The sequence below is a fragment of the Furipterus horrens genome, unplaced genomic scaffold, assembly GCF_987537825.1.
Source record: "Furipterus horrens unplaced genomic scaffold, mFurHor1.1.pri manual_scaffold_8, whole genome shotgun sequence".
Taxonomy (NCBI): domain Eukaryota; kingdom Metazoa; phylum Chordata; class Mammalia; order Chiroptera; family Furipteridae; genus Furipterus; species Furipterus horrens.
Genome location: NW_028327178.1, coordinates 95,135,561 through 95,160,203, shown reverse-complemented (window position 1 = coordinate 95,160,203; position 24,643 = coordinate 95,135,561). Strand labels below are relative to the sequence as shown.

The following is a 24,643-nucleotide window of genomic DNA, read 5'->3' as shown; positions in this document are numbered from 1 at the left end:
CCTCCTTCCCCAATGGTCAGCCACATAATATAAAATGTACAGGCAGTTCAGGTCAGCAAAACTGAATTAACAAAAGTACCATTCCCAAGAGTTAGTATAGTTTTCAATTAAAATGAATACAATGTCCTACTAGTTTTGGATAGTAATATTTAAAAGACCAACAATCTGACAAAGAGTTGGGAAGAAAAAATGAACATGTACTACTTCTCAAGAAAAAGAAAAACATGGTGAAAGATGCTAAAACTCAATCACAATTAAAAATAAAGTTCTCACCAACAGATTGAAAGATACCTAATGTTGATGAGGATATGACAAACAAGAAATTTAGACTAGAGTTTAGCAAACTTTCTGTAAAGGATCAGAGGGTAATTGCAGACCATGTGGTCTCTGCCACGACTACTCAAGTCTGCCATCGTAGCATAGACAATACCTAATAAAAAAGCATTGTGTAAGTTATTTAAAATTCCAATAAAACTTTATTTACAAAAACATATGGGCTGTAGTTTGCTGACTCCCGTTTCAGACACTGGGAAGGCATTTTGTACCCACTGTAGTAGATACTATGGTTGCTCCCTCAACACCTGCTCTACTCTCCCCTACTCCGTGTGTAGCAGGTGTGAACTGTGGATAGGACTGACTCTTCACACCAGCTCTACCTTATCTATAGCTCTCTGTCAGGGTCATTCCAACTCTCTTGCCACAGCAACAGGCTGGGGTGGTCCAATCACTGAGCATTTCAGGATTAGAGAGTTCTGGAACCCAGCTAATCTCTTCTCTTCAGGCCAGTGTGGTACATGAATGCAAAGCCTGAATTGCCTTTCTGCACTATGAGGGAAACCAGGCTGCAGACAAAGCCAACGCATGGGGGGCTGAGATAAACAAAAATGAAGAGAAACATTATAGAACAAGAGCGCTGATCAAGTGGCAACAAAAATGCACACTAATCTTGTAGCTCTCAGTTACATGGGGCAATAAATGGTCATTAAAATCTAAGCTGGTGTGGGTCAGGTTTTCTGTTCCTTGCAACCATAAGCAACCAACCAATATATTTATCAAGTTGAAAAATGTGCATATCCTTTATCAATTCTACTTATGGGAGTTTAGTCTATACTCAAACACATATTAAGGAATATGTGGAAATTGAAATTACAGTATATCCCCAAAATAATTTCATTCAAATTTGGTTGAAATTAGGAGAAAAAAAATGCAGGTCACAAGTCACAATGGTATTTAATGGGAAACCTTGAGAAAGTATATGTAATCATGTTGAAGAACTCTGGTAATTCAAAGCACTGGACATAAGCATCACCCACGCAAAGAGACAACACTTAACTTCCCAGTGACTGCAGGGGCCCTCAGAACAAAGCGCATTAGCCAGGTGGGGGAAAGGTCTTAAGTTTAAATTTAAACTTGCTCTGGTACTTGTTATCCTCACTACAGTTCCTCAGGATTTGCAGAGATGAGCCTGAATCTCTCAGAGACAGTTAGCTGCTTACTAAAAGGTTTCTATAATATCCCAAGAAAGTAATCTTTAATGATAACCACAAGGTCTATAAAACACACCTGTTAATAGAAAACTGTATTTATTAGACAAAATACACTTATTAGGAATCTGTATTGTTTGCTATAGATAAGCTATTTATTATAATATTGTTATAGAAAATAGAATTTGTTTATTCACACTATAAAAGGACCTTATTAAGTAATCAATTTTATATTAATTAACCCTATATTTATATATAACATGTATTTATTTATAACTTTTCCCCATATACACACAAAAAAATGTTTGGAAAAATATACAAACTGTTATAAAGTGGCCTCCTGTGAGGAGCAGGATTAGGGGAAGGAGACTTTCCTTTATATGCCTTTGTTTGTTAATTTTTAAAATAAGACTAACAAACTCAGAGTAAAAGGGGGGGATGGGTGCCAAAAGTAACAAAACAAGAATAAACAAATGACCGTTGTGAGTTTTACCTTGTTCGGGTCCTTCACCATCATCGCAACTGTTAATAGACCAACTGGTGGAGACATGTCCAGTCCAACCAGGATGTCTGCCCACATCTACTGACCAGCCAAGGGAGAGCAAAAATTCTAGGAAATGTGGCTGAACATTTCTGGAAGACTCCACATTCTTTAAAATCTGAAATACATACCAATCATCAGCTATAATAAAGGAAAAAAGAGCATATCAAAATAAATCTTCATCAAAATTGGTTAGCTTTGACTTGCCTGACAAATCAAGTCTAAGCTCAGAATAAACTTGGCAATATACTGCTGTAGTTAAAAAGACGTGCTTTCAAGTTAGACTTGAGTTCAAATCCTTGCTGGGCCTAGGCAAATTTCTTAACCTGTTTCAGTTTCCTCATCATACAGTAGGGGATAATAATGACTGTGAAGATTAACTGAGATAATACAATTAAGGCCCTTGGCTCCCCCTAGCAAAACAATGATTAAACCAGAGTTTTTTACTGAAAGCAAATGAACATGAGGTCCCTGCCTTCACAAAGGTTATTGTCTGGTAAGTGAGAAACATTACCTAGGTATGTGATTAATAATTACCAATCTTCACAAATGCTATTGAAAATACAAACCTATTAAAAATTCAATGAAGATCAGGTATAATAAATGAGTGTAAAAACATCTTTCTCTTAGTCCAAAGAAGAGAATGCAGTCATTCCAGAAAAAAATGAAGGACCAGAAGGTTCTCCCTCTTCACGAAATACTAAATTTAATGCCTGGGCTTTTTACTGGGCCCCAAAAGAAAAGCCCCCTGTTTTAACACAGTGGTACTCTCAGGGATGAGTTTGCCCTCCAGGGGCCGCTTGGCAATGTCTAGAGACATTTTTGTTATCTCAACTTGTGGGGAGCTACCGGTATCCAGTGAGTAGAAGTCAAAGATGCTACTAAATGTCCTATTTATAGGAAAGCTCCCTAACAAAGAATTATCTTGCCCAAAATAGCAATAGTGATGCTGTTAAAAACCTATGACAGAGGAAGAAAAATGTGGCATCCTCTACAAATTAAATGGGAGGGGAGGGGTGATGATATACCTAACATTAAAACTAACAGTCTCTAAGCCCACTCCAGACTCTCTACATCAGAATCAGCAGGGGCAGGATCCTAGAATAACTATTTTTAATAGCTCCCTACCCCAACAAAGACTGATGAGGCCAGTCCACATATCACTGATGGTAATTCATACAGTGCTAAGCTATGTCAAGATCAGGAGGCCTGATAAAAATCAAAGTATGGGATGTTAACATCTATTACTTCTCAGTCCACTGGGCATTGCTGCTAGGCCATCATCTGTCAAACACATCATCTCTTAAACACTTTTCTTAGAAGTGTATTTATTTAGTTTACCCACATCCCTTTATATTCTTATAGGTGCCAAGAAACAGATGACAGTTAGTTCCAGTTTTCTTCCAATTAAAATTTGTACACAGAAGTGAAACTTTTAAATAAATGATTTCTGAAAGTTTACTCAAGATGCAGTAAGTAAATCAAATTCAACTTGAAGGCCACTGGCTGGCAGCTGGAAATTAATCTAAACCTGACCTGTGGCTAGGGAAGGCAGGTCTCAGCCATTATCAAAGAGGCCTCAGAGAATCTTCAATGTGTCATAATCACCCTCAGTCCCTAGACAACTGAGCAAACTAAACTGGTTTAGCAGTTACCTTAAGTGTTTGTAACTTAAAAGAAGAGTATGAGAAAAAATGGCCCTATTATTCTCATACAAACAATGCATTAGACTTCCTTCAAAACAGAGCCCCAGCCTCTGGAATTAATCCAGTTCTACTGAGGTTCTCCCCCAAAACCTGAGTTCACCAGTCCCATCCCGGGCTACCAGTCTACATTCTCCCAAAAGCCAAGCATACCAAACCCTTAATGTTTTGTGAGGACAGAATTCTCCCTTACCTCCAGGGCCCTTACACATGCTATTACTTTGTTAGTAACAAACTGCTTCTACTTTTTACCTATTGTCAATGCATACTTCAAACACCAGATTACAGGTCTTTTCCTCCAAAGACAGCTTCTTAAAAAATCAGTTTAGGTTTTCCAGTTATGGCACTTGTAACATCTTCCTATTAGCACACATTGTTGTGACAATTTATTTAATCGCCTGTCTTTCCCTCTAAACACTAGTACAGGGAGACAGAAATCTTGTAGGGCTTGTTTACGCCTATAACCCTGGTACCTAACTGATAGCAGACACTTAATACTTGTAGAATCAAAGAATCAAATACATGAAATGAGAAGAACTTTCTCATAAATCAATCTCCTTTCCTAGTAGCTCACCAAAAATTTGAAACAGTGCTTCTAGTATGAACATTTTGTAACTCGGGTAAATTTCTTAAGGTGTGCTCAATTTGATGAGCTAATGGTCTTACAGTGATTGCAGTAAAATTCTAACAACATATAGTCACAGTGCCCTACACATCTGTTTACAAATCTTCCTTTGACCCTTTCCTAGTCACAGCTGGTAACTACCTGCCTAGTCCATGTTCTATTATTCATTTCCAACAGACACTTTAAATCTCCTGCCATTTGCCCTATTTTCCATTCTCACTTATCTTATTGTTAGTTTTCTTCATCCTTCTGCTAGTCACTTTGTTATATGTAAACAACTGTATTTTACTTAGTCTTCTGTTTTCATCCTCTGTTTTCATGGGGTTATTTCCCCAATGCAAACTATGCATGCCTTCACTGAAATTATCTGCTTGTGAAATTACCTGGAAGATGAGTTCCTTACAAAAAAAGGCTACTAAATGACCTCTATACCCTGGCATACTGAGCCACAGGGAAGATGTTCAGTAAGTATCTGGTGTGTTGTTTTACTCTTCTTAAGCAATGAGGCCTAGCTTTAGCTTTCTGTGGCTATTTTGTCTTATGAATCTGAATTCCTTAAGACGAAGAAAGACATGCTATAGCTCTACTGTAAATCAATTCTCTGAGAGTCAAGGTTCAAGACTCCAAGCATCATAGTTTTCATTAATTCAGTTTCTGAACTGGTTCACAAGGCTTTAAGCATCAAGTATAACTCATCTCCTACCATGGATAAGAACAAGCCATATAAAATTTTTTATATTTATAAGCATAAAAATTACCCCCAAAATTCAGAAACCTTACCTCCTGGTTTGTTTTCTGACCTGGTCTCATATAGAAAATGAAAACTGTGTCAAAAGGACGACATGGCAAGAGATCCAGATACCCAATGTCATCAAAAAATCCAGGTATCGTGGAGTCGAGTGCAACAAGGTGAGGAGGTAGACGACTATTTGCAGGTTCCTACCACCAAAGGAAGAAAGGAAAAGTTATTTTCTCTTTTCACTACTCTAACTACAAAAGCAATACTTGTTCACAGTTTAATAAATATTAAGTGTAAACTTAGAAAGCGGCAGGAATAAGCACAACCATGATTTTAAAGAAATAATTTTTTAAAAAAATTATTGTGTATTTGCCTTTTTTTAAAAAGAAAACTGAACTCATACCATGTATTTAATTTTGGATCCTATTTTCTCTATAATATATCATGCTTTTTAGAAAAAATTTTAATAAACTTTTTTTTCTCACTCATTGCTAGTGGAAATGCAAAATGGTATAGCGACTTTGGAATACAGTTCAGCAGTTTCTTGCAAAGCTAAACATAGTTTTACCATACAACATAGCAACTGCACACCTTGGTATTTATTTATCCAAATGATAAACTATAATAAAAACTTAAACACAAATGTTTATAGCAGCTTTATTTATAATTGCCAAAACTTAGAAGCAACCAAAATGTCTTTCTGTAAGTTAGGGGTTTTCAATCGGTATTGCCTCAAGAACTTTTTAAACATGTAACAACACCTGACTACTTAGGTCAGTGAGGCACTGACCTCTTTTCCTTTAGATTGTCAAATAAAAAAATGTCAAGAGCCAACCCAGTTATAACCATCCTGTGTGAATGAATCAAAATTATATATACATATATATATATATATATATATATATATATTTTTGGGGGGGGGTCAAATTGGCAAAAAATATATTTTTGGTGTGCTGCAGAATTTAGTAATAGTTTGTGTGTGCCATGAAATGAAAACTGTTGAAAATTGCTGGTGTAAGTGAATGGAACACAGCTGAGTGGGGAAAAAAGCCAATCTGAAAATGCTACAAACTGTATGACTCTAACTACAAGATATTCTGGTAAAGGAAAAAGTTTGGCAACAGTAGGAAGATCAGTGGTTGCCAGGGGTTGAGGGAAGCGAAACGAAGAGGCAGAACACAGTGGATTTTTAGGGCAGTAAACCTATTCTGTATAATACTGTAATAGCAGAAACATGTTACTATACATTCGTCAAAACCCATAGAATGCACAACACAGAGGAACTCTAATATGAACTATGAACTTCACTTAATAATGCAACAATATGTGTTCAGCAATTGAAACAAATGTACCACACCGATATAAAATGTTAATAAGAAACTGCAGAGACAGGTATGTTAAAACATGGGAGTTCTCTGTACTTTCGGTTCAGTTGTTCAGTAAACCTAAAAGTGTTTTTAAAAATGAAGTCTATTAATTTTTAAATGCATTTTTTGTTTTGTCCCCCACTCCTAATTTCTTATCTTCTTTAAGATCTTGATCATGCCCAATAATGGTAGCCATGGTATTTTGCCATCCATGGTATTTTTCAGGAGAGCATCCTCCAGAAATGGCAAGTATTACTCTTTTCTACATTAGCAAGAATTAGGAGCCTGATCTTCTAGTCTATTACTTAACATTTCTAGCAAGGGCTGGGGCAGCACCCTATAACCAAAGAGTAAATTAGTATTTCTGCTGCCAGACAGAAGAGTATTCACAGTAAGTAAAATAAGTAAAGACTACAAATAGGATCATATTAATTCAGGTCAGATTTTGCCACTTAATGAATCTGCTGCAATAACACAAAAAACCTTCAGGTTCTGAGTTTTTACTTTGAAATCATGAATAAGGAATTGTGGAGCAGTAGCATACTGTAATGTAATACACCTTGTAGGGCAAAGCATTCAAATTATTTTTCTTTTAAGTAAGCTATTACATTAGTTTGTTCTCCTGGATAATCTTCTAATCCAAGAATATAACATTCACAAATCTTATTTCTCTTAACTTTTTAAACTTTTTCTTCTAGGTCCTTGTACAGTTTGTTAGGGTAACTTTTGCCAATATCAACAGCTGTAAAAGGGGTATTTTTGCATTGTATTTTTAACTGGATACTATAGCTATAGTTATTAATTTTTGTAGTTTTTTGTGTGGTGATCTTAACTCTCATTTATTTAAACACTTATGGAAAGTCTTATGATTGTCTAATTAAAAGTTATGTTACCTATGAAATGTCTTCTTTCAATAGTTTTCACCCTGTATTTAATTTTACTTTCCTGGTTTTGATATGGTAACTATAGTTGTGTTAAGATGTCACTATTGGGGGAACTTTCCTGTAGTTTTGGGGTTTTTTCACAACTTTCTATTAATCTACAATTATTTTAAAATTTAAAAATTTCATTGACTAAAAATTTCTCAGTGTTATATAGCGGTCGAGGTCGATGCCCTTTGCCTGATTTTATCCAAGGGTACTTCCAGTTTCCCGTGGGCTACTACTTAAGAGAGATCTATATTGCTGACTTACTGTTTCACTGATTGGTCTACAAATATTATACAATCAAATTATTTTTTAAATAGATTTACTAATATTTCCCAATAACTAACTCTCCTTGAGTTCCTATGAAAAATCCTACTTATTCGTGGAAGGTAAAAGTATTTGTGGGGCAAAAGTAGGTTTACAGTTGTTCACTGCTTAACATGCTACTGAATTCAGTTTTACTACCATTTTCCTTAGTACTCTGTACATATGTTATACAATTTATTCCAAAGTAAGACTGGTTTCTAAGCTTTTCCGTATGCATGTGCTGTCAGGTTTAAGCAATTAGATGCTTGAGGTTCATAAAATAAACCAGATAACTTTGATTTTTTTCCCTATGTTCTGACATAGATGACAAAACATGAAATTTATTTTCTTGAAAGCTTAAAATTTTTAACTAAAATAGATAACATGAATTGATAATTACAATCTCAGGGAAAATGTTATTAGGACTCTTCTTGTCTCCCTTCAGTCCACAGGATGTAATAATTTTCTCCTAGTATATTATTATTGCTTTGACTCTGTTCAATTTTCTTCTTGAGGAATATCACTAATCATTTGTAGGTTGTCTCTTTTTGTTCCCTGCCTTCCATATTTACCACTGTATTTCTCATTATTTTCTCTCTTCTCTTTTCTTCTGCACTTTAAAAGTTTTATGTTCATATTCCCCACCAACAAGTCACTTTTCTACAACATAAAATATTTTCCATCTACATGCTGACATCCAAAATCAGATACAGAGTTCTCCCTGGTTTCCAAGTAGCTGCTGGGGAGTAAGGGAAAGGGACAAGTTGTGCAATAACCAACTCCTGGCTTGGCAATACTTGGTTGTGCTTTTCAAAACAAAGAGGCCTTGGTACAAAACCACAAATCTATAGGCAAGCTATTTCACATTTTGAGCCTGTTTCCACATCCGTAAAAGAGAATAGCATCACTTCCCTTGTAAAATTGTGTTACAGATACTAGTATTAAGAATAATGACAATATTTATCTTACAGGCTGGCTTATTTTGCGCTAAGTACACGAAGGTATCTTAACATAACCCAATGAGATGGATACTTTTGTCATCCCCATTTTGTAGATGAGGAACTTATTCAGGCAATCTGCCCAAGGTCACGCAGCTGGCAAGTAGTGCTGCCTGGACATGAACCTAGACTGTTTGATCTTAGAAAATGCAGAACGTAAGAAATGCTTACCTCACAAATACTCATTCCTTTTTTAAAATGGTATGAAAGAGCAGTATCAATTATAGCCCATTCTTTGAGTATTAAATTTTACTAGGCAGAGATCTTTAAGATTCTTTTTCTAAGTGTGATATGAGTCCTACATTACCCCTGAAAATTCAGAGCTGGATGTATTAACACAGATTTCCGAAAGCGCTCATGGGACAAAATGTCTCGGACTCATATAATATAACCTATAGCACCAGAGAATTTCAAAATTCCTTCTATTCTCATAAAAATGTTTCAGCTATCATCAGCTCAATGTTAGTTTGTGAATATATTTACTCATAAAAGTTTAGGAGAATTACCTTCAATGCTTCTAAGGACAAAAATCCAAAGTGTGAAAGGAAAAGGCGTGCTGTTTGGAATTCCTGGGCAGGTGGTGGGGGCTTACAATCAGTAATTGGGTCAGGAAAATTTCTCTTCTGCAATTCTTCCTCACTTCGTTGTTCAAGGTGTATTTCATAAGCGATCTGCTTGGCCATGCCATTCCTTAATTTTTCATGTCTCTCTTCTAACTGAAATAAACAAAATATTTAAACTTTTGGGAACTATTATAAAAGGAATAGGATCATTCTTAATTTTAAAATGAATATAAAGTCACAAGCAACAAAATAAATGAAGATAACTTTCAGGGATCGACACCGAGCTTCAATTCAATACAAGCATGTTTCAAGGTAAAAAAATACCAAAGAAATTCCCCTATAGCTTCAAGAATTGCTCCTTCATCTCCACCCTGTAAATGAAACCATTCTGTCTCTGTTTCCTTTCAAGAAAGGGGGCAGTTGTTGTTCTCATCCTTCTCCCAGACCACAGCCCATCTTCATCTTACAGTGACCCCCTCGTGTTTTGAAGTCCTTATCCATATGGATTACACCGCTATACTGTGAGCCTCCCCAACTCCTTTGCTTTCCTTCCGACCAACGCTAGTTTAAAATTCCATCCTCTTTGGTAAGTAATGATGCTTCTAACAACCTGGCTTATACAGTGTGGGGCAAAAGTAGGTTTACAGTTGTGAGTACGTGAAACACAGACTTTATTCTTGTATTATTATTAATTATTGTATTATTTTCTGTATGAACAACTGTAAACCTACTTTTGCCCCACCTTTTATTTCTACATCCTGTTCAACCTTTATAACCTTTGGCCATCCATAAGCATACTTTTGTATCTCGGGTGTGCTGTACTTTTAAGAGCTACAGTTCTGAATCTCCCTTCTCTAATCATAACCCCTTTCCTACAGTTCTCCCACATCTTCACTTTCCATCACTGTGAGGTATCCAACCCATCCCCATAGTTTCCCAGGCCATTACCATCCTTCTGGCTTCATCTACTTCCCCAACAAGCCTAAATCTCCAAATATAACATCTTAATACCTTTTCCTAAGCATATAAATGGAATTGTTGTTCCTTATTTTTCCACATTCCCACCCCTGTGAATCTCCACACCACTTAAACTTTTTACTTATGCCTCCAGATCCCGAGGACTTTTGAAGAAAGTCAGCTGAGTAAGTAACTTCACTACAAACAATGCTACCTAACCTTAGCTGGGCTGCCTGGAAATTTTAAGAGCCATCTTTGTTTCCCTATTTCATTGCTAAGAGCTAAGATTAAAATTTACATAAGCTCTTTCAATTTCCCTCCTTTCCACCTCTAAATGCCTCTGAACCTTTACGTACTCTCTCCTTCTCTCCTATCTTACCAGAAGTATCCCTTTTCTAGACACAACCGCATAGACTCTTGACCCCGCTGGCTCCAGGACCTTACTCTGTTAATCATTTCCCTGGCCCATCTTATAATATTAGCAGACACAGACCTCCACTGTATCCTTCTTTCAACCCCAGGCAAATTCCTATTCATTCCATCCTTGAATTAAATAAAGAAAAGGAAAAAAAAGAAAAAAGAAAAAACCTAGCCTTCCCTTCTCTTAGCCAGGCTGTTTCCTCATGCTTCATCCACCCGGTACCCTTCCTTTTACTACTGACAGTACAGTTTTATATTCACTGCCTCTCATTAACCATTCACTCCCCAACTCCTTGTATTCTGCCCCAGCCTTTAATACTCTTTTGAACCTATTCTCAAAGGGCAGCTACAATTTCATGCCAAAATACAGGGGCCTCTTCTTAGTGCTCCTTCTCTCTGATCTCCATTACTGCCCTTGTATTCTCTCATGCCCTGATATACCCTATCCCCCACTTAAATTTCTTCTCCCTTGACCTAAGATACCAACTGCTTAATCTAATTATCTAAATCTAAAACCAAATAAATTTCTCCTGTCTTCCCAAATCTGTCCTCTTCCTAACTTCCAGATTTCTATAAATGGCACCAATATCTTCTTTATAATTCAAGCTCAAAATCTAAAGTTCTCTGGCTCTTTTCCTTCCCTCATCAATCTAATACATTGCAATATTTTTAACTTCCACCATCAGTGAGGTTGTCTTTCCTTTCTCCTGCCTAGACTGTCATAATAGTCTTTGAACTAGTCTCCTTTCTCCAAATATCCTCCAGGGAAGTCTGACAATAATTTATCTTACTTCTTCAGTGACGATTTCATGCAAATCTGGAATGCTCAGATCTGCTTTCACGAAAGGAATCTTATCCACCTCTTCAGGAAATGGTCGATGTTTCACGGTATATTTAAATCCAACATCATTTTTAGGAACTGGACGAGGCTCAGGCACAAAAAGCTGTTAAAACAAGTAACACTATGTTTATTACATTTGGTGCCATCTGAATGACATGTATTTCCCTGGTCTCTTAGATGCCTATGTTTCTCTAAGATTATGTAACACAGGAACTCAGTAAGAATTTGCAAATATTACTGCTAACAGTAAAGGTAAACAACCTGTGCACCAGTGTACTGTATTATATATTGTAAGATTGTTTATCAAATTATTATGGATTTTGTGACATGGATTGTGGACCTCTACTTCCCCAGGCCTGAATCTCCCTTATTGGAAAAGCCAATGGGTAAGGCATTTCAGACCTTCAGGCTCAAACTGTCTTCTTCCCCCAGGGCTCTCAAATCATTCCATAGAATAAAGTATAAGTTCAGGTCCACTGGGCATCTCTAGACAGGGAGCTCAATTAGAACCTTAGTATGGCTTAACTGAGAGTATAAGCACCAAACCTAAGTCTTCATAGTGTCAAATCCCTGCTTTTAACATATATAAGCTGTGAGACTTCTGTTTTCACACCCAAAAAGTGGAAATAACCCATCACAAGGATGTTGTAAGAATTTTTTTTTAATGTATATAGTACATATTAAACCATCAACAAATTTCAGTTCCTTTCCTAATCTCCTTCTTCCTCAGTCTTTAATGCTTGGTGGCTTACAGCACTACTGACTGTGATCTGCGTGACACCACCAAGAGAAAACAGGGGTGTGCTCCTCAGAGACATAAACGCATCTCACCCAACACACATCTAAGATGTTAAATGATTTCAGATACATACCCTAATTGTATCTCCTTTAAATGCTGGTGAAATTTTTAAAAAGATTTTACTTATTTATTTTTAGAGACGTGGGAAGGGATGGAGAAAACATCGATGTATGAGAGAAACATTTATTGGCTGCCTCTCGCGCATGCCCCAAGTGGGGACCTGGCCCGCAACCCAGGTGTGTACCCTTGACCGGGAATTGAATCAGTAACCTTTTGGTTCATGGGCCGGCGCTCAATCCACTGAGCCACACCAGCCTGGGCTTAAATGCTAGTGAAATTTTATTAAGTCATATTTTAGGGAATTTTTAGTAACGTAAGTAAAAACTTACAATGTGATAAGTGAAAAGAGTAGTATAAAAGTGACTCAAAAGTTTACTTAAGTGTTATTTTGTATAGAGAGGAAAAAAAGACTGGAAGGAAACCCACTAAAATATTAGCAGTGGCTATCTACTTCTAGAGTAAGAGTACAAGTGAATAAAAAATTTCTTCTTTATTATCTGAATTTTCCAACTTTCTACCATGAGCACATTTTATTCACGAAATCACAAATGTTATAAAGGAAACAAGCAGCGCCACCCCAAAATAAGATTTCATTAAATTATATAGCATATTAAAAAAATTATAAAACATATTACCAATTATATGGGAATAAATTATTTGAAACAAGTCCTGTTGCCAGAGAGATAGAAGGTCTAGCCAAATTCTTTTCACATATGTCATGCATCTGAGTTTTATTGTATTTATTTAACAATGTCTGAAAAAAATGGGGCAATTGTTCACACAGTAGTTCTTAATCTTAAGTAAATGTCAGAATCACCTGGAAAGCTCTTTGAAAATATACCTGCCTTGACGATATGTTTAAAGAGTAATTAGTGAATCTAGAATTCTAGGCTCTTAAAATGATTCTGATGTGAAGCCCCTAAGACCCTCTTGGCTAGGGTCAAAAATATTTAGTTTTTTCTGAGGCTTTTGTTGGAACTTTTCAAACCTTTAAATCATTGCATGCAAATGTGCTCACTCAAGTATCCATGCACTCACTCCTAGACACTTCCCCGTAACTTCTGATGGATACCTTCTGATTTGCTTTTGCTCCTCTGGGTAAAAGGCAAAGCTGTTGTGCCCAAGCAAGTCTTCCAGACATTCCCCGGACCAGCACAGTGACAGAGGGGAAAAAATCATCTAGAATAAAATGGTGTAAAAGTTTTATTTCAGACAACCATTTAAAATACACCTGTTATCAACTGCAGAGCTTCTAATAAAGCCCTAGAATAGTGTTTCCCAAACTTTCATCCTTTGTGGTTTTTGTCATACCCATGTAGTCTTACTTTATGTGAACCACTTTCTTTCCTTGTTTTTAAACTTAAATTTATTTTAAAAGGAAACCGTATATCTCTAAGTGGAAAACCATAATTTTGGTGTGCTAATTATATATTTTTAACACATTTAATAATACATAAAATGTTTACTAACAACACATTGACTAATATCATCTCACATACCTCCAAAGGTACACATACACATTTTTGGGAAACACTGTCCTGGCCAGTACCCTTAACTTCCAATGCTGGAATGAGCCAAGTGCAGGAAGGCTAAGTGCCTGCAGTGCTGCTATATTCACCCATGCCTTTGTGTACCACTGTTCCATCCCAGCAGAAATTCAGGGGCAGGAAAAGTGGGGTTAAGAATTTCAGAATGGACTTCCTGAGTGACCCAGATCCTCCTTCTTACTTCCTTTCTTAGTCTCCAGTGTGGGAGTCAAAGTTGTTCAAAATTCTCTCTCATGTCCTCTACTAACTACTACAATAAACTATTAAAATGTCATTGTAAATCTTGTAAATCCTAATTATTTTATTATATTTTTGGTAGACTTTAGATGAAATGTAATTGCTTGAAATGAGAGTAAGAGTGCTAAAAAGTATGGAAAAGACCAAGAAACCCAGGGGGGATACTGGGATTTTACAGACTTCTTAGCAGGTGGGTTGGGTGTAGAAGGCAGAAGGAATAAAAATAATAGGTACAAGAGAGGGAAGATCAGGCAAGCCCTTGGTCTAGGATAGAGAAGTAAGAGGTGCCTGCAGGTAAGACTTGTGACCAGCACTTCTGGAGCTGGGCAGTGATTAAAGGCCTAAATATTTCCTTCTAACATCACTGTAATCCTACCACAAGTCGAAACCTGTGATGGCATTCTTTTGTCCCCGAATTTCAGGAAAATGTCTCACTTTCATTTTTATGGATTTATGAAATCCTATTTATATATTCTCAACAGAATTGACATGGGACTCTAGGACCTTATTTACCTTTGCAAAAGTAAGAAGGCAAGTCTTTAATTACTGAGAAAATCCTATCACTGTGGGACAATAACAGAAAGGTACAGTATGAGGTTCAGAAAATTTGGATTCTAGTCCTAGTCATACCACATACTTCTCAAATAACCCTTGACAAGTCACGAACCCTCTTGGAGTCTCAGTTTCTTCACCTGTAACAGAGGAAATTATACACTGAGTCCCTGGGTCCCTGTATGCCTACAGATTCTGTAACCTTCACTTTCCTTCACCTTCTGTAATAAATCTGAGAACACGCTTCCTTTATATATTGGCTGATTCCAATTACCATAAGGAAAAAATGTATTTTGAGTAGTCTTGGTTACAGTGGTAATCACATACTTTGAGATGGTTTATATTTGAGGGAGAAAGAAGAGGAAAACAAGTGAGTGTGTCAATGGAAAATCACTGTAGGATTTTCAAAAGGGCAGTGGCATGGCCAGATCTGTATTTGAGGATGAATACAATGGTAACAGCAAGTGGGGTGGAGATAAGAGCTACAAATTTTGGAATGAGAAGGAGTATTAGACCAGGTAGAAACCACGGTAATAATCTAGGTAAGAAATAATAAGGTCCTGCTGAATGTATTGGGAGAGGTACAAAGGAAAGGAAGAGTCACTGGGGAGGTGGAAACTTTGAAATCGATTATATAAGAGAATAACAGAAAGAAACAGGCAAGGTAAACATGACTCCTCAAATTTCCACCTGTTTGGGTGACACCAGTAACTGAAATAGAACACTGTAGAGTGAGGGGCAGGATCCAAAGTCCAAGAACAAAAGAAAAGTAATAATGATTTTTTAGACACAGTATGTAACAGAAAATAGCCCACTAAAATAAATGTTTTATAAAACTAGAGCTCTTTTCTGGTATTTTAGATACACATTAAGAGCCTCTAAAAGATTCTATATAATTCTATATATTCTATTTTCTGACCTTCTATTTTTCATTGCTATTATCCCACAGCAAGGCATCTTTCTGACAACTGCACAATTACTTAGAATTTGCAGTCTTTCCTTCCCCGTAGGAAACAGCTTACTGGCACTAATGCACATGATGATTTAGCAGTGGAGAAAGCCCAAAGTGCTGAAACTTACTCTGTTCATTTCCAAGAGGCTGCTCCAGCATTGCCAGGATGACACTGTTATCCAAGACAAAGTACCGGAAGCTATGCTTGTTTATGGTTGGCAGCCTGGAGTATTTAATCAAAGTGGTCTCATTCACCAGACTGCACGGAGAGGCAGGCCCACTGGGTGAAGGAAATGCGCCAAGCAACTGCATAATACTATGGAGAATACAAAAGATAAGTTAATTCCCAAAGCAAAATCTTAAGTTTACCTCACATATGAATGTATCCTTCTGCACTTTTGATTTTAAATGACTCAACCATGCTTCCACTTTGTAGGTAAAATTTACTCTGTGGTGGATGCCTTGGTGTACTGTCCAGATGCCCCTCTCCAAGACTGAAAGATCCATTCCCCCCAGATGCAGGTAGATGGTGGCCACAGTCCTGAGCTGAGTCCTTCTCCAGGAAGTGCCCTTGGCCTATAAGATCACAGTTTCCCTGGGACAGTACACACCCAATGGATGGCTGATGCAGGGGTAAAAAGTTCCAGCACCCTTGCTCCAACTTCAGACTGATCTTCGTTGCCACTGCCTCATAGTTTAGTTTTCCCTTTGCTCAATCTTCCTTCCTTCACTCCCTCGTAGGGGCTGATCCTGACAGCACTTTCAAATAATTTCCTGCAAGCAAATTTCTCTCTCAGAGTTTGCTACCCACCGAACCTAATTAACCACAATTTTAAATCGTGAAGCTCCTGAAGATACATTAAAAATTTTTTTATGTTCCAGCTTCCAAAATTATGCTAAGTAAAGCATTGTAGACCTAGAAAAGGATGAACCAAACCCCCTCAATTTTTCAGATGACTCAGGCTCAAAAGAGATCTGAAGAGATAAGTGATCATTAAGAGACCAGAATAGACATTATCCTCATTTTACAGATAAGGAACTTGATGCACTCAGTTATACTTCATAAAACTGCTATAATTATCAAATGAGAATATATTTTTAAAAAACTAATTTGGAAACTGGAATTCAACTGATCAAGCCTTAACATTCAGAAATGTTTATATTTATAGAGATTTCTGCTTACATTCAACAAATAATAACTTATATAGAGCACCTACCATGTGCCAGGCACTGGTCTAAGCACTTTACACATTTTATTTAGTTATCATAACAATGCTATGAGATAGACACCACTATTATCCCCATTTTATAATGAAGAAACTGAAGCACAGAGAGAAAGTATCTTGTAATAAAAACATAAGATTTTATCTTGTGGTCCTAATATCACCTGGCCTTTCACATGCAGCTCATTTGGAAAACTAATACAGTAGTCCCTCTATAATGTAGTTCACTTATTGTGGCCTCACTGTATCGCGGGATTTTTAAAAATATTATATTTAATTATCACGGATTTTTCGCTATATCGCAGGATTTTGTGGTACTGTATACGTATGTTGTTAAAGTTACGTAGGTTTAAGAGTGTAGAACAAATGTAAGGTTCCTACTTCGCGGGCGGGTCTAGAACGTAATACCCGCGGTAAGTGAGGGAATACTATATTCCCCAATACTACTTCTATCATCACAACCCTCAGCCTCAGTGGCCTCTCCCTCTCTCTTTAATTCTAATGCTTGAACCCAAACATCTCTGATAATGAAAGGCAACATTGCTCAATAGATGTTTTCCTCCCAGGAGGAGGACTATTTAAGAATTTCAAGGACCAGAATTCCCTGATGGGTCAAGCTAAAGATCTGTGAAAAGTAAGTGACATACCAGTAACAGCAACAGGTGCCTTGGGTTTTCTAAATCGGGACAGAGGTGACTATCACAAAGCACATGAATGAACCATGCGAGCTGCTGTGTTCTATGGAGGATCCTGACATTATCAAACAGGTTGCTTGCAAGGGAATAGGTCACTAAGATCAAATCTCACCAGCCTAACCACATTTTTTCTTCTTGATGGTGACTAGACTAGAGAAGCAGAGAAATATCTCTGAAATCAAGACATGTCAGTATTTGAAAATGTATCATGATAAACCTGTAGACAAGATTTTAAAACCGCCATGAGCCTGAAGGGAAGTCTCCTCTAATGTGCTCTGTGAGTCTATTTCCATTCAATATTTTTATCAATGTCATTATTAGGACACACAGGGTAGGCTCACTGTATCTGTAGTAGACCAAAAGAGAAGCTGCAGAGTTAATATATCAGAATAAAAGTTGGAATCCAAAAGAATCTTAAAAGACTAAAAATAATGAAGTAAACCTTACATGAAAAAAAAAAAATTCAGGTTTAAATGTAAAGTTCTGTACATTACATCCAAATACCCCCAAATAAAGACAGAAAAACAGAGGAAAGGTGAAAAAGACTCAAAGATTTAGCTGAATTAACGCAAATCAATAGGCTATCAAAAACCTAATGCAGTCTCCAAGTACATTTTAATGAAAATATAATATTTTACAGTTTAAAGGTCATCAGTCCACAGCTCAATGTAAACAACAGGTTTTTAACTATTAAAATTAAATGGGTAACCATGGGGATCAGATATCCCAAAATTAGAGGCTTAATGACATGGTAAGTATGTCTTAAAGTGACTTAAGCAGAGGAGCTGCTGAAATGACTCCCAGAGTCCTAATTCTGAATTTATATTAGTACAGTAAGGGGGAAACCCAACCAGGCACCTACGTTCTGTAATCATCTACTGTGTGCTCGGCACTCTGAGGGGTGTGAAGAAGAAACATGGCCTCCACCCAGGTTGGAAAGACTACTCTCAAGTAACAAACATAACCAGATACAATCATGACAATATAGAATTCCATGCTACATGGCAGGGTCAGACAGAATGAGCATACAGATATGGAAAAGAGCCATTATGCAGAAGCAGAATAACCAAAGAAGGTCCCATGGAGGTAGCTAGATTTGATGTGAGCACTGAACACTGGCAATATGGTTAAGAGGTAAGTCCTGAAACCCAGAGGTAATACACAGACAGGGATGAGAATGCTCAGTTTACAGCCACAAGTGGCTTGCTAGGCCCAACTATGGCAGAATAGGTGTGCTGGGAAAGATCAGAGAGTTCAAGTGGACAGAATAGGGAGGTCCTTGAAAACCAGACCACAGAGTTCATAGAACATGGCAAGAAACTCAGATCTATTCAGTTTTCAATCACTCAAGCAGCAGAATAAAAATAGTGCCTGAGAATAATCAGTTCAATAATAGAATGCAAGGTGAACAGGAAGGGTAAGAGACTGAAAACAGGGAAATAAGGCAAGTTGTGAGAAGGGTCTTGACCAGGATGCTATCTGAGATTAGAGGAGATGGAGGAAACATCTTCTCAGTTGGACTCAGTCTCTGGCTTCATAAGGGGAATGACATACATATTTTTTTTTAAAGCCAAAGTTCTGTGTCTGCATAACTGGAAAACAGCAGTGATACTGACATAAAGCTGAAGTTATAAAGGAACAGAAAGTCTGGGCATATTTCATCATGACAGTACTATTCAAGGCACCCTTTAAGACTGGACACTGGAGGTACTGTTGGTAAAGTTGCCAGCACAGACAAGACAGATGAGCTACCTAAATAACTACTGGCTAGGTAGGGGGGAAGCATCCCAGGGCTCTCTTCCTTTATGATGCATTTAAACTTTTAAAAATTTACTTACTGATTTTTTTCTTTTTAGAGAGGGAAGGGGAAGGAAAGCCAGGGGGGTCGAAAGGGAAGGGGAGAGGGGGGTAGAGAGAGAGAGAGAGAGAGAGAGAGAGAGAGAGAGAGAGAGAGAAACATCAACCTGTTGTTCCACTTATTTATGTACTCATCGGTTGATTTCTTGCATGTGCCTTGACTAGAGATTGAACCTGCAATCTTGGCATAATATGGCCGATGCTCTAATCAGCTGATCTACCCAGCAAGGACTCTTTGTAATGCTTTTAAATCTATCCCAGCCCACATGTGGTCTTGTCTCTGAACTTTTATTATTTCTAGTACTCATTCACATTTGTCTGATTTTCTAGCTATTAGCCAAACAGCCACAAAATCTCTGGGAGCCAGTATTAGCATAGTGAGCAGGGCTACATTAAAGCCAGTACACTTCTAAAACTACTGAATGACCTAAGTCCATGAGAAACAGAAATAAATCCGACTTTATTGTATATATCCCAAGTAATCAACAGACCACTGAACTCAAAAAGATTCTGAAATCCTGGTAAGGGCTGATTTATGTACAAATCTTCAAGCAGTCCTGCCTAAGGCCAAGATGAGCCAACTCAGACCGACTTGACATTCCTCCTTTTTATATTTTTCTGGGTTTTCAACCACATTGACCCTGTGATAAGACTCATCTTCCCATACATACTGATTCTACCTAATCCTCTCCACTCACCTCTTCCTTGCAGTCCATAAATGTGCCTACAATGTCTTCCTTCCCTCCTTCTAGTCTGTCATTTACCGCCAAACACAAACTCAATTTCTTCTGCTACTTTTTCCAACGTACCAACCTGTCTTCATTCCTTCAGTACCAAAACAGCTAAACAGGAATCTTCTTTTGCTGGCTTAACCAACCTGGAGTCTGACTTCTAGCTCAAATTTTACTCATCCTCTGAAAGTCAGGTACAATGTAATTTTCCCTAGGAATCTAACTTCAATTTTCCCTTATGTGGAAGTATTCATTTCCTCCTTCCAATTCCCCAACATTTTAATTGTACCTCTTTCTCTTGAAGCATTTATTTTCCACCTAACATGATAGCTACTTGTGTCTATATCTTATCTTCCCTAGTGAACAAGAAGCTCTTTGAGGGTGGTGAATCTGATTTATCTTTATGATCCTATTACCAGTTCATAAGAGGGGGTCCCTAAATCTTGGCTGAATTAACCTTTAATGTAAATATAAATGGTATAGCAGACAATACAGACACCACTGAACTAGAAAGCAAGAGACCTGATAGTGTGACTCAGACAGATCCTGTCTCTGGATACAGCTATCAATCAAGTCAGGGGGCGGAATATGCCTTTCCCAGATCCTTTCCAACTCCAACATGGTATAACTTGAATTAATATCAATCAGCACAGAAAAACAAGGACCTAAACTCTCAATCCCAAGTTGCTGGTTTCTTTTTGTCCAAAAAAACCCAAGACATTATCTTTTCCAGTTTATTTCTATAGAAAAAGTATTCTAAAGGGGTTGCATCACTTAATGCTGAAAAACTGGGGAGGAGATAAAACAAGGATCACAGCAAACCCCAACAAATTTCTAGGCACATTCCCCGTGAAATCACTTTCATACCATGTTAGGGTGGCTTCAGCAGCATCCTTCACCCTCATAGAAGCCGGGTTTGGTTCCTTATCTCCTTTGTACTTGACCTCTTGCTCACTGCTCTTGGACTTACTTCCTGAAATACCCAATTCCACAATCTCCAGTACTTCCTTAAGACAGTCCTAGAAGCAGAAAAGGCAGATCAATTTTTATAATACACCTATCTTATAAGACAAGGAAGTATATTAAAAGTTAATAGTGATTATGTTTTGGACGTGGGCTCTAGTTTCTTTCTCATTTTCTTTAATAGTATAAATTAATTTCATAATAATATAATACTTCCCCACCCCCAATTTCTCTTTAAAGAAATAAATTTGAGTGCTTGGAGTGTTAGGTAATAAGTAATAAATTTAAGTCAATTTTATTAGTCATAGTTACTATAAAATTACCATGGACTACATATAAATGAAAGAGATGTAACAGTAATCTAGTCAACCTGGATGGTTTAAAGCATGTTAGATTATCCACAGGGAAGATCATTAACTGACAGTTTTAATCAATTTCTAGTATTATAACTTTAGGAGCCACTATGAAAATGACTAAGATTTAATCAACAGAATTATTTTTTAAACTATAAAAAAAGCTCTAAATAAATATCCAATAAGCTTGGTATCTCTTTTATTTACACTGTGAATTCACTGTAACTGCCATAAGAAGAGTAGTACATGGAACAGGGGCAGAGAAAGCAGCCTAGATATCTATGCCTCCACAAAAGCAGAGAAACACATAGGAAATGAAATCTTAGATACGAACACCTTTACGACTCAGCCTTGCTCTAGACTGGCGGCCTGGCTATCAACTGTCCTTCTTCGTTTGGTAATGGGTTAATATGCAGCCAAAGAGAAGCATGACAGTTTTTGAGTTGTGCTCAAGAGGACAAGTGTTCTACTGAAATACAACATGTATATTCAGTTTAAAGTATGTAATATAGTATTTAAATTTAGATATTTTCTTTTTGGTAATATCTTTTAAAAGACATTTTTCCCACCATATATCTGGTTTCTATTTACTGTGTAAACTAACCTTTTCATCAAGCATATCAGGATGCTCTGTCAGCCAGACACAGAGACACTGAAAAGCTGCCACTATCATGGAGTGCAGATCCCGGGAGTGAAAAGGAGCTGGCCGACTGCACTGGTACACAATGTAGCTGCACACGGAACTGATGGCTCGCTTTCGGTCTCCTAAATCAACCATCACCTTCACCTGAGCATATTCATATGGGGAACAGTTAGTCAGAAACCATTACACCAATTTCAAAGCACCTGCACTGAGGTCCAGCCTTTCTGAGAATGTGATATACCACCAGAAATCTTGCTTTTAAAATACTTATATAGAAAATCAGAATATTTCAGAGGTATATAATACAGTACTCTATATAAAAACAGATGGCATTTTGAAATCCCAAAACAATATTTCATTTTAGCATACTTTTTCATTCCCTAAATCCTAAACTCTTAGGATGCACCCACTGATCACTGCCAGAGATCAAAAGAATAGCTGGCAATGGAACATACACACATTTTTTAAGCCCCCTAAACCCAATCTCCCACAGTGATGCTCTAGGGGCTACTCAGTTCTGCGCAGCTATTCAGAGGTGTAATTAACATACAATAAACTACACATATTTAAAGTGTACAACCTGATAAATTTTGGCCTAAGTATACACCTGTAGGCTATTACCACAATCAAGATAGTGGACATATCCATCACCCCCAAAATCTCCTCATGCAGCTTATAATCCTTCTTCCCACTCCTCTTTGCCCTTTCCCTAGGTTACTGCTGATTTGTTGTCACTATAGGTTAACCTGCATTTTCTAGAGTTTTATATAAATACAATCAAACAATATCATACTCTTGGGGAAAGGGGTTGGCTTCTTTTACTCAGCATAATTATTTTGAGATTTATCCACATTTTTGTGTATCAAACGTTCATCCCTTTTTATTACAGTTTATTCAGTGACCCATTAATGGACATTTGGGTTGTTTCTAGATCCTGGGTATTACAAATAAAGTTGCTGTCAACATTAGTGTACAAGTCTTTGTATGGCCATATGTTCTCTTTATCTCCTAGTAGTAGAGTGACTGGGTCATATGAGAGACGTATATTTAACTTCTTAAGGAACTGCCAAGCTGTTTTCTAAAATGGTTGTTCCATTTAACATTCCCTTCAACAGTGTATGGGAGTTGCAGTTCCTTCACATCATCATCAACATTTGATATGGTCAGTCTTACCAATTTTAGCAATCCTAATGAGTATGGAGTGGTAACTCACTGTGGTTTTAATTGCATTTCCCTAATAACTAGTGATATTGAACATCTTTTCATGTATTTATTTTTTATCTGAATGTTCTCTTTGGTAAAGTGTTCGAATCTTTTCCCCGTTTTTCAATTGGGCTGTTTGTTGTATTAATGAGAATTTTTGTTGTTATTATTTTGTCTTTTTTTAAAAAAATCCTCTCCTGAGTGTACATTCATTGGTTTTAGAGAGAGAGGTAGGGGAGGAAAGGAAGGAAGGGAGGGTGGGAAGGGGGGGGGAGAGACAGAGACAGAAACAGAGAGACAGAGAGAAGCAGCAATGTGAGAAATAACAGCTGGTTGGCTCTAGATCCTGGGTATTATGTATGTGTCCCAACCAGGGACCAAACCCACAATGTAGGTATATGCCCTGACCAGGAACCAAACCCGCAACTTTTCAGTGCATGGGACAATGCTCCAACCAACCAAGCCACATTGGCCAGGGCTGTTTTGCCTTTTTAAAATATTTTATTAAAGATCTTTACAAAGCAACAGCCAGACTATCCAGATCCAGCTACTAAGAAGACCCTGTTATGTAGTAGGGACTGGCTAAAGCATGGCAGGCAACTCTGGCTTTATAACCTTATGTCCTCAGACAGAGATAGTATTTTATCTTTAGGGTCCACAATGCTCATGTGGTTAGAAAGGGGCTTCCTAGGGTCAATCTTACCACTTGAGTCCCAGGACTGCATGATCTCCACTATGATGCCCAGGACACCCTATCTGAGCAGCACATGGCACACATGTATTCATATAGTTAACAGGGTCCCCACTGTATATCATCAGACCATACACAAACTTCATGGATCCAGCCCTCTGCCCTTGGCGTTTCCCTGACCCTATGACCTTGTAGCCATTGGCCCCACTCTCCATGATGAACTGCAGCAACCCACAGCAGGCTCTCCACACAGCAAGCCCTCCTGGCAATTTATAATGCAGAGTCTGTGCAATGGCACACAGACTTCTTGTGACCACCTTTCCAGCATAAAGTTCTACACAGCCCTCAGGGAAGCCAACCCTCTAAACTACATCAGTCAATTTCTGGTTCCGCTGGTCCTTCTCACCAAGAATATTCTGCATCCTGGAGGCCAAAGTAATGATTTCTATCCTGGTTGATATAAGCTGGACCTCAACTCCAGAGAAGCTATCTTCGGCAAGCTTCTGAGTGAGAAGAACTCATCCAGTTTAGCTCTGAAAATGCCATCAACGACAAACTTCCTCTTCTTGGAAATTTGTACCACCATATTGTTACTGTGCATCACCAAAAGGAAAGGCTATTACTGAGTTTGGACAGTTCTTTATATAATCTGGATATAGTTTGTAAA

At 37.6% G+C, this 24,643-nt stretch overlaps 1 protein-coding gene and 1 pseudogene across 4 annotated transcripts in view; both read right to left on the bottom strand.

Moving 5' to 3' along the window:
* RALGAPB (Ral GTPase activating protein non-catalytic subunit beta) overlaps positions 1 to 24,643 on the bottom strand; it is a 79,695-nt gene that overhangs the window by 10,007 nt on the left and 45,045 nt on the right. For all 4 annotated transcript variants that reach the window (XM_090286395.1, XM_090286396.1, XM_090286397.1 and 1 more), the window contains 8 exons: positions 22,044 to 22,226; positions 20,991 to 21,142; positions 15,746 to 15,933; positions 13,402 to 13,508; positions 11,421 to 11,573; positions 9,196 to 9,405; positions 5,134 to 5,292; positions 1,978 to 2,143 (listed from right to left, as the gene is read on the bottom strand). In XM_090286395.1, coding sequence (XP_090142521.1) covers positions 1,978 to 2,143; positions 5,134 to 5,292; positions 9,196 to 9,405; positions 11,421 to 11,573; positions 13,402 to 13,508; positions 15,746 to 15,933; positions 20,991 to 21,142; positions 22,044 to 22,226 — 1,318 coding nt within the window. The remainder of the gene's footprint in view (positions 1 to 1,977; positions 2,144 to 5,133; positions 5,293 to 9,195; positions 9,406 to 11,420; positions 11,574 to 13,401; positions 13,509 to 15,745; positions 15,934 to 20,990; positions 21,143 to 22,043; positions 22,227 to 24,643) is intronic.
* LOC150003559 (small ribosomal subunit protein uS3 pseudogene) lies at positions 23,850 to 24,562 on the bottom strand (annotated as a pseudogene).